This window comes from Papilio polytes, unplaced genomic scaffold (assembly GCF_000836215.1).
Source record: "Papilio polytes unplaced genomic scaffold, Ppol_1.0 DF824158.1, whole genome shotgun sequence".
NCBI lineage: Eukaryota > Metazoa > Arthropoda > Insecta > Lepidoptera > Papilionidae > Papilio > Papilio polytes.
The window spans coordinates 2,583,371-2,593,615 of NW_013525046.1; the positions used below are offsets into that span (position 1 = coordinate 2,583,371).

The window sequence follows — 10,245 nt, forward strand, 5'->3', positions numbered from 1 at the left end:
AGTAACATACTATTGTAATCTTATTATTATAAATGCGAAAGTTTAGATGGATATTTGTTAGAGTTTGTAGCCTAAACTGCTGAAAGGTTCTTGCTGAAATTTGTCAGAAATGTAGAGTATAGTCTGGAAGAACACAGACTACTTACAGTTTTTTTATCTTACACGGTCTGAGTCACGGCCGAAAGCTAGTGTTATAACATTACATCAAAATTAACTCTCGATTCTGTCAGTTTTCATTGAAAAGTAGCACTGTTTAGTTAAAACTGTAGGCAAAATTTTAACTGTCTGTTGAAATGATAAGGGGCTCTAGATTGTATCTAAGAGTTACACTTATCCTAATTGTTGACAATAAAACAAAAATAGGAGTAATCTTAGACCTCTTGTAACTATGTAAACATTCTAGCTACATAAAAAATAACGTCTTGTTAAATCTAACAATAGGCTTAAGGTGAATATTCACTGACTAATTACATTATAATAGACGTATACTGTTACTTTAAATTTGTAACAGCGCCTTAAATAAGTCCACCTTTGACAAACATCTGTTGTGCGATTGTCAATTGTTTCGCAGCCAATTCAACTGTTTAGTTGCACAACTAAAAATCGAGTAGTGTGCGCGCCATCTAATCTCATAGTAATCAAAGCGCGACTAAACAGTTGTGCGGTAGTTTAGTCAAAGATTGTAAGCGACTCTTACTAAGTGAAGTGTTTGGAGATTCATTTTAGTATTCGGCAGTTAGCGAGCAAACATACAAATTTAGGGTTAGCGCGCATTATTCCACTCCTAGCTCACCAGGCGACTGCGAGTCGGAATAGTATAATACCTGGAGTGCGGAGTAAATCAATGTGCGTTTACATCTTGTAAGATGTATCTTTGAAACTGTTACAATTACATACAGGTTAAAAAAGAAACGCAAACTAATTTAAATGAAAGACGTCATTTTTTACTTCAGTGTAAACTCTCCCTTATAAATCTCACTTATTAAAATAAATGGGTTATCCTTTTTAGAATGTTTGTATTTTTTTATAAAAAGCCTTCAGCAACTGAGCTCCTAATTGCGTCTTGTTTAGACGAGAAAAATGAGCAGATTAATGTTTATTTTGGAACAAAACGAGGCGTGTGTGGCGTAGATAGAAGTTTTCTTTTTATTGAGAATAAAAGAAATAGAACAATAGAACAATAAATTAGTATTACGAAGTTTTTACAAATAAAAAGGCATAGGAAAGGTTTGGTCGAATAAGTTAGGCAACATTGCTATTAAACAAACATTTATTTTGATAAATTTTCTTATTACATTGCTTAATGTAAATACGATTAGTTTTACGTAAATTGACAGGATTTTTTTTTAATAATCAAGACAAATTTTAATTTATTTGGTCTCTGTAATAATAAATTTTTATTTTAATGAAAACAAAATATTTTGTACATATTTTTACATTTTTTTTTGTTGTAAAAAGTAGTTTAATGATTTTAAATAAATCACAGCCATTCCAAAAAAACTTATGAGGAATGTATTTTAGGAAAATGTTGGGATAACAACTAACATAAATAAACTAATAAATAAAGTACTACTTAACTTATAATACTTTTCTTAAATGCTACCAGATATATCCTATTCACATATAAAGGCACAATTTCGCGTACATTTTACTTCTGAGTATATTAAAAACAGAAATAGAAAAAAAACCTATTTCATAAAGTTTTTTCTTGTCAGTATTGAAATAATTTAACATGTGAAATACATAATAATCGGAAATAAGATTTCCACATATTCGAGAAAAATATCTTATCGATACTGATTAGTTAACGTAGATTGGTCACGTAGGTATAAACGTGTTCAATTCTTTCTCGCAAGCCTCTGAGCGGCTTGTAACGTGTTGTGCATTAACATCGCGACTGTCATAGGACCCACGCCGCCAGGAACTGGGGTTATTGCTCCAGCAATTTTACTAACCTCTATAAATAAACACAAACATAAATACATGTTGAAAAGTAACACTAAGTTGTAGTAAGAGTTGATTATAGATAACAACTTTTCCATTACTAAGGGAATATTTAAAACTTTTATTATTCCATAGTAAAAATATATACAAATGCCTGTGAGGTATTATTTGTTAAGTAACATCTACATACCTTCGTAATCAACGTCACCGACGAGTTTCGTCTTCCCTTGTTCATCCGTAACTCTTGTAATTCCTACATCTATAACTGTAGCGCCGGGCTTTATCATTGTTGCCTTTATTAATTTAGGAACACCTACAAAAATCAATAAATCATTTACAACTAATTATGATTGAACCTTAAGTTTATAAAAAATCTAGTTACAGATGTCTACAACGAAGGAATTTAAAAACAAAGATGTATTTACATGACTTAAACAGTGAAACAGTTTATGGAGGCCACAGCCTTAGCAAGGCAAAATAACACAGGTTAATTAATAAATTGTACATACCAGTAGCAGTTATAATAATGTCAGCGTTACGGCAGAAGAACTCCAGTTGTTCCGCTGGTGTATATCTGTGACAGACTGTCACGGTCGCATCCATACCTAATGCGCTATCATGTTTGCCATCGCTGTGTAGCATCATAGCGATCGGCATGCCGACATTCTTCGAACGACCGACAACTACCGCATTCCGACCGAACGTATCTATTTTATACCTAATAGACAAAAAAATCACTCTGTTTTTATCTACTCTTTGAATTTACGTATAAAGTGCATAGAGTAAGTTATTTTGCATTCATATTTGTATGGATTAAGAAGTAAGAGTTACGAATAAGCGAATGATATGAACATTTCATCACATTGGCTTATTGAATGCTGGGGAAATAGGTCAACCGGAGATCTGTTTCATTAGATCGTGCGATATATGGAATGGAGAGCGGTTACGGATTAATAATTGTCTATCCAGTGTTACCATTTCAAAGGGAACGTGAATCGCTAGTTTAAATAACGATTAAACATTGAATAGAAGTAATATGAATGTTAACTACTTTTTTATCATAGTAACATTTTGCTATCTTAATAAAGGATTATTTCCAACCGTCATCCCGCTCTTTCCCACTTGAGAATAAAGTTTCATTCGTCCCACCTTTACCAATATGAAATAAAATAATTTCCTACCGTGACCAAGTCGCAGAAGGTGGGACGGACGAAACATTTTATTCTTATCTGTTTCCACGTGGGGACAGAGCTGGGTGACGGTTGGGAATAATCTTATTATCCGTAATAAACACATACTTTTTTGCTTTACGTTGCCCGATCGGCCTAATTGGAAACAATTTGTACTTAAATATACAGCAACCATAATATTAATACTATCTATGCAAATTATAAAGAGGAAAGATTTGCATTTTTGTATCCGTTAATTCAAAAATTTCACCAATAAATAACTACGTTATCACTAACATAGGCTATATTTATTAAAATTCCTAGTCTTACTATCATAAATACGAAAGTTTAGATGGATGGATGTTTGTTAGACTTTGTAGCCTAAGGCTGAAGGGATCTCGATGAAATTTGGCATAGATGTAGAATAGTCTGGAAGAACACATAGGCTACTTGCTTTTGTTTTTTTTATTCCGCGCGGAAAAAAGAAAAAGGTGATTTAAAAAATTTACCTTTTTAAAATCTCAACAACAGCAAGCGCAGTAGCCGGCACAAACGTTGGCATATCAAGACAAAGTTGACCAACATTGACTATATGAAAACCATCAACATCTTTTTCCGGTGCGACCGTATTGCACACTTTCCTTTCATCCATTGTTCCTGGTAATGGCAATTGTACAAGAATACCATCAACATTTACATCGGTATTCAAACAGTTGATCGCTGTAATCAATTCATCTTCACTCAATGTTGCATCATATTTTATTGTTGTGGCGTCAATTCCAACGTCTATTGCCGCTTTTATTTTATTTCTAACATATGTGTGACTTGCGGGATCTTCACCAACTATAATACAACGTAGAGACGGTGCACGGTTGCCTAAGTTAATATAGCTTTGAATTTTAATCTTCAATTCATCTTTGATTTCTTTAGCGAGCGCCTTCCCATCTATTATTTGGGCCATGATTCTATTACAAAAGGAAACATTTTTTTTAATTATACAAGACAAATGCAAATTATGTAACAAGTTATATTAAGCGATTAAAAAAATATTTGGCTACATTGCTAAGCGATGTTATTTTTGTGCTTGAGTACATATTTGTCCTAATATTATTTTAATATGGTGAAATTATTAATACCATAAAGCCAAACTAAAAATCTATTAATACAATTAACAATATAAAATTAAAACCTTATTTTGTCTACCATTGTTCATTATATTTATTATTTGTGCTTTGAGAAAAAAGTGAAATGTCCTGTTTACTACTATTTGGTTAAATATTGTGCCATTCAAAGTTAGCAGCTAAAATACCTTAGGTATAAAGATATTTTAATCTCATAGAAAGAATGAGAAAAGTTAAATATATACAATGCAATGATCATGTAATAAACACAAAATATATCATTAAGTAATGAAAACAAACTTTAGTATAAGGGAAGAAAAAGCAAATTTAAATTGAAAATATTATATGTTTGTTTTATAAATTTAAATAAAATTAAAGCGTAAAAAAGTAGTTAATTGTTACATTAATCCAGAATCTAAATTTCAAAGGATATTGCTATAAAAAAACTAGAAGTATCTAAATAAACAGCTTAACAGATAACAAAGAAAATTAATCAAAAGGTAACAGGTAAAAAACAGAAAACACAGACATAAATAAAACACCTAAAATAGCTATATTACCTGGCCGCGCCCATCGACTCATAATATGTATGACTTCTCATCTTGGTTGTCAAAAATGAACTGACAATCCGAAAGCAAATAGTTTGCCTCATCGCCTACTGTTGACGTACACAGGTCATTAGTTCAACCGAACAGACGGTTTAATTTATGATAACATAAAAAATATTCAGTTCATAACCGGTAATGTCTGCATTTTTACGGATAAAAGGTGTTAATTAAAGCAAACTAGTATGAAAGGTTATTCAGTTCATATATCAATGTGTATCCATTTCAGATGAATATAACCGGTTAAAAGTGGTTTACATTCTTGATAAATAGGTACAATGAATTATGGTGTCATCGTTAATAAGAATTTTTAGATATAAGTATATTGTCATCTCAATAACAAATTTTATTAGCAAACTAGCTGTTCCCGTGCGGCTTTATCCACATAAAATTATGAAAATTATATTTTATTGTTTACATTTGTCATATTATATATTAATAGTAAACGTCAAAATGACATGTCATGACAAACCTTGGCAATCTTACTTTCTTGATGTTGGCAGCAACTTATGGTCTCTTTCCCACATTAGGGTTTTTATCCAAAATATTAACCCCCTATGTTTAAGGGCGTGAAAATATAAAACCTAAAGTGTGACGTAAGTGTAGGGCTTTTTGTTAAAAAAATAATTATCCAAAAATATGCTGTGATTGCTGACATCTTAGGCAACTAAGAAGTGTGTATTTACGCTTTATTATAATAGTATAGATTAGCAAATGTAGAAACTAGCTATGGCTTCAATTTAAAAAAAAACAAAGCAAACACTAGGCAAAAGTATAATTTTTTTGAATTAGTATCTCAATTTGGTAGTCAGGTGAGGGCCTTAATTCTTCGTGATATTTAAAATAATGTTTATTGATATGAAATATGTATCGTTAATTAGATTTGAATTTATGTGCAAAAATAACCACTATGTCAATTCAACATAGATATTAAATAAGATTATACAAGTTATTTCTTCAAATAAAAAAGCAATATGTTAATTTATAAACATGTTTATATTAATTACCAACAATGAAACGTAAACACAAAATTAAATCATTCGATTGTTCTCCGTTTAAAATAAGAAATGTTTACGCATATATCAATTGATAAAATTCAAGACGAAAACAACTTACATAACTTGTACTATACATAATTAAGACGTAAGTTAGTAAATTCCAAGTATTGGAGAGAAAACAGTATGTTCAAGAAAAATAAAAAACAATTAGAGGAATTTTAATGTTCGAATAATTTAAATAAAAACCTACTTACATATTTGATCACAAGTTATCCTGAACAGTAATGAAAATATAGTAATAGGTTCCACACAAAACTACTGTTAAAATTAAAACTTTAAACTATGACGAGGTTAGAAAATAACCTAACCACAATCCACGATTTGCTGCCACTGAAGATGACATTGACAGTTGCGTCAAACGAAGCCTTTACGAAGCATGCTAGATTATACATAACTATACTAGTATGTTACGAAAACATCACCTATTGTTTTAAAGGTCTTTGCTTTTAGAAAATGTTATTAAAATAGAACTCCGTCGGATTAATTATAAGTTAAAGATAATCTGTAAACTTTAACGGTTTTTAAAATATGCCGGTATTGACATGGTTTACTATATCTAATATTTGCCGGTTTGAAGTATTCAAATACAGGCGCCATAACGGTTCTTCTTTAAGTAATATTTTTTTTTATTAACTATAACTAATCTCCAAAAGTTAATCATCAGCATCAAGCAAATTCAAAATTATTTTGTCCGAAATGTCTGGTTAAATCACATTTTACTAAAACCTCCCTCGAATGAATAAATTATGATTGCCTCCTGTAAAGCGATAAACATTTAATAGACGTATGTTGCCATAGCAATAGTTGCTAATAGTTAATACTATTATCATACTAGTTGTTGCCCGCGAATTTATTTCTAGTGTATTTATTTATTAGTTCCTGGAAAAAAAATATATCTTTAAACAGCTAATTTCAAGTTCGAGTTATTCTAATACATGCAAAAATCATTAAATTCAAATATTACCTATGTAATATTTTGGCATAAATAAGCATTATAGCAGCATAAATAATAAAATATAAATTAGATATGTATTGGGTTTGCGGTGTTTTTTTCGTCTATCAAGATAAATTCATGCAACAAATGATTACGCAACATTCATTCAAATTTATATGAATTTCGTTACCAATTTAATATAGCAATAGAACAAACAAACTGATAACATTATTCTGTTTTATAGTATCAACAATTATAATCATCATTTGAATGCGTGGAGTGGGCGCGGTTGTGACGCGACCGATAGGTCAGACATGTCAATGTCTTTCACAATTATGTGAACTATTGTGTCGTTATAGTAAACGCAATACAAATATCTTGTTACTATACGATATAAGCATTTTTACAAACATTAAACGGAAAACAAAACAATTTTACGTTATCGATTTAGGAAGATTTAGTTTGTTTTAATTTTTAGTATAGTTTTGTGAATCTGTGGTGCGTCATCGAAACCGCCTAATTTTAAACAGACTTAATTTCCGTGCTCATACTTCCTTTCATTGGTCTTACTGGATAAAGCTATGGGTATCTTTTTAGAGTACATATGTTAATTCTGGAATACGCATTCTAGTAGCTGGCAGGAATGCACACGTACCATTTTGTTTTCTTTTTTCACTTGGTTACGCTTTGTTTAAAAATATAAATAACCACTTACCCGAATGCTTGTATTGTACCTACAACTGTAACTGTCATTGTAATTCAATTTAATTAAAATAATTATTGATAAGATATAATTGCATTGTTTACAAAATATCTGTTTGTCAATTTGTCACTCAATGTTAAACTATAATTTCGTTTACCGCTTGCTGGTATTTTTGGCATCGTCCACTAGTAGAAGTCAAATAAAAATTTTGTCATACGAAGTCAGGAGCCCAACTATAGTTACGTTATCTTTTGGGAACCAACCGCAATTACTGATTGTACCCTATCAGCTTCGCAAAGTGCTATTTTTGTTGTCAACTAGCTGTTGCCCGCGACTTCGTCCTCACAATGTTAAGAAAAAAAAAGTAGCCTTTAATATGCCCGTCTATGTCAGCTACCCTTTAGTGAAAGTCCGGTCGAAATCGACCCAGTCATTTCCTAAAAAAAAATTAAATGCGGTTTATCAGCAACACAATTACATCATCTTCCCGAAATCTGGAATTTTTCTTTAAATGTTACAAACAGACCCTCCTTTTTTATTATATGTATAGATTGCATAATTTATGTTACTAGCATATAACTAACACTTAAGTACTCTTATAGAATACTTAATTGACTGTGGATACTAAGTTTTCATAAAGATCTTTTGTAGTTATTTGTGTAAAGCACGTAATATTACACTGCCTATTATATTTCTTTTCAAATATCTTGGTGGCTCAAGATTTCGCGCTGTGCATTGCCTTCCCCCCGCATCCGTCTGCGCCCCACAACACCTATGTTCTGCGCGGCGTGTCGCGCAAAGTTCAAACCTCCAAGATATCTGATTATTACTATACAACATTAGATGTCATTTGTTACCGTAATCACCCGGTTTCGTTAAGTAACATTTCTCATTTTTGATGTTGAAAGGAACAGAAATGTTTACTCTTAATGTCGGCTTCTTTGTATGGTACTGATGTACTTATTTTTTTAATATTTAAAGTTGATTTCGTACTTCTATAATTTATTAGAGAAAATTATATTAACTTTTATTTTATACTAACAATCGCCCGCGACTCCGTCCGCGTGGTATTAAAAAAAACTAAAGTGTAGCTTATGTATTTTTCCAGACTATCCCCTGCATATATACCAAATTTCATCGAAATCCTTTCAGCCGTGTAGGCTACAAAATCTAAAAAACATCCATCCATCCGTCCAACCATCAAAACTTTCGCATTTAAATTATTAGTAAGATCATGCATCAAGTGACTGCGTGATCTTGGACCAGATCTTTTAAACTCATATAAGCAATTTGAAAACAATAAGTACTAACAAATTGCAGTGTATGTAAAATGTTACTAGGCAACATAATGAAGACAATGCTATCAGTTTAATTTTTTTAAGTTATCCAAAACTTGTATTACATTTCCCTTTTTATTATGTTTTTAATATTTTGTTGTCTAAGTAAAAGGTTCCACTTAAAGTGGACACTTCTGAGCGTTCAATGTCTATAACAAAAAGGGACTAACCTCAATAAAACTCAATATTAACTTTGCTTACAAAAAGGACTTTATCTTGGACTGTTTTTAAGTGCGTTGTATAACTTTGAACCCTTTTTAGTTCAAATAGTTTGTTCCAAAGAAAGCTTTTAAACATCTTTACATTGTTAATATAAAATAGATTTGTTTTTATAAAAGTAGATTGCTACTTAAAACTTTACTTGAACTTAGCTTACTTGTCAATTTTGGATGGATGGATGTTTGTTAGAGTTTGTAGCCGAAACGGCTGAACGGATTTCGATGAAATTTGGTATAGACGTAGAGGATAGTCTGGAAGAACACATAGACTAACCACATTTGTTTTTTTTAATCCACGTGGACGGAGTCGCGGGAGAAAGCTAGTAAAAAAATAAATCTATAATAGTAATAAGAGAACATTAATTTATTATTTTTAAGTTAATCTTCTAATATTTTTGCGTCGCGAGAATCGAGTAGCGCGTGCTCCATACACGATAAATCGTCGAAACAAGTTGTCTACACGGCTGACGCGACGCGTATTTTCATATTTTCAACTGATTTTCTCCACCGTATTTAAAATCGCAGCGACTTCTATCACGACAGACAGGTTGCAAGCGACTGTCTTTGGCATGACCTCTATTATATTGTGTAAGTTTAGCGACTGAAATCGGCATATTTATTTTACATCACCTAGTGTACGAGAGGCCTTATTTAACATATTTTCTGCTGCTTTATTTGGGACTGTTAAAAACTTTTTCAAACGACATCTCATATCGTTAAAAAGACATACACAGTGAAAGTACTAAGAGCGGGCGTACACCTTTGTTTAAACAATCGCGCAAGTGTTGTGCGATTGTCGATTGTTTCGCAGCGAATTCAACTGTTTAGTTGCACAACTCAAAATCGAGTAGTGTGTGCACCTCCATATAAGCTCACATAAAAGCGTGACTAAACAGTTATGCGATAGTTTCGACTCTCGACAAATGTGTGCGCGCGCTGTTCTTTTGATATATTTAAATCGGATAGAGCCTTGAGTCGATGTTCGAATTTATGCTCGGATTTCAGAAATAATTACGTGATTAATTAACTATGTCAAAGCGTAATCACTGAACTGTATAATGAAATTCACTAAACCAATGAAATTAAGGAGTAACAATCTCGTTTAGTAATTTTATTAACCTTCTAATATTGAAACGGCATTAATTTTTAAAAAATG

At 31.6% G+C, this 10,245-nt stretch overlaps 1 protein-coding gene across 2 annotated transcripts; it reads right to left on the bottom strand.

The window, feature by feature from the left end:
- Positions 1 to 1,257: 1,257 nt before the first annotated feature.
- LOC106111556 (bifunctional methylenetetrahydrofolate dehydrogenase/cyclohydrolase, mitochondrial) lies at positions 1,258 to 6,241 on the bottom strand. 2 transcript variants are annotated; one of them, XM_013293680.1, is made up of 6 exons: positions 6,092 to 6,241; positions 4,795 to 4,892; positions 3,623 to 4,078; positions 2,454 to 2,662; positions 2,135 to 2,257; positions 1,258 to 1,957 (listed from the first exon to the last, which is right to left on the bottom strand). In XM_013293680.1, the coding sequence occupies exons 2-6, from the start codon at positions 4,884 to 4,886 to the stop codon at positions 1,839 to 1,841; spliced, it is 999 nt and encodes a 332-aa protein (XP_013149134.1). In that variant the 5' UTR covers positions 4,887 to 4,892; positions 6,092 to 6,241; the 3' UTR covers positions 1,258 to 1,838. The 2 variants fall into 2 exon arrangements, with proteins under 2 accessions (XP_013149134.1, XP_013149135.1); XM_013293681.1 differs by lacking the exon at positions 4,795 to 4,892 and having other exon boundaries at positions 6,092 to 6,240.
- Between the last annotated feature and the right edge of the window lie 4,004 nt (positions 6,242 to 10,245).

What these genes read in the sequence shown, in the direction of transcription:
- LOC106111556 (XM_013293680.1), bottom strand. Translation starts at nt 4,886, where the DNA reads ATGAGGCAAACTATTTGCTTTCGGATTGTCAGTTCATTTTTGACAACC. An exon ending in GAGTCGATGGGCGCGGCCAG is followed by an intron (nt 4,079 to 4,794) that starts GTAATATAGCTA and finishes CTTTTGTAATAG; the next exon opens with AATCATGGCCCAAATAATAG. An exon ending in GTTGTTGAGATTTTAAAAAG is followed by an intron (nt 2,663 to 3,622) that starts GTAAATTTTTTA and finishes TTTGTCTATTAG; the next exon opens with GTATAAAATAGATACGTTCG.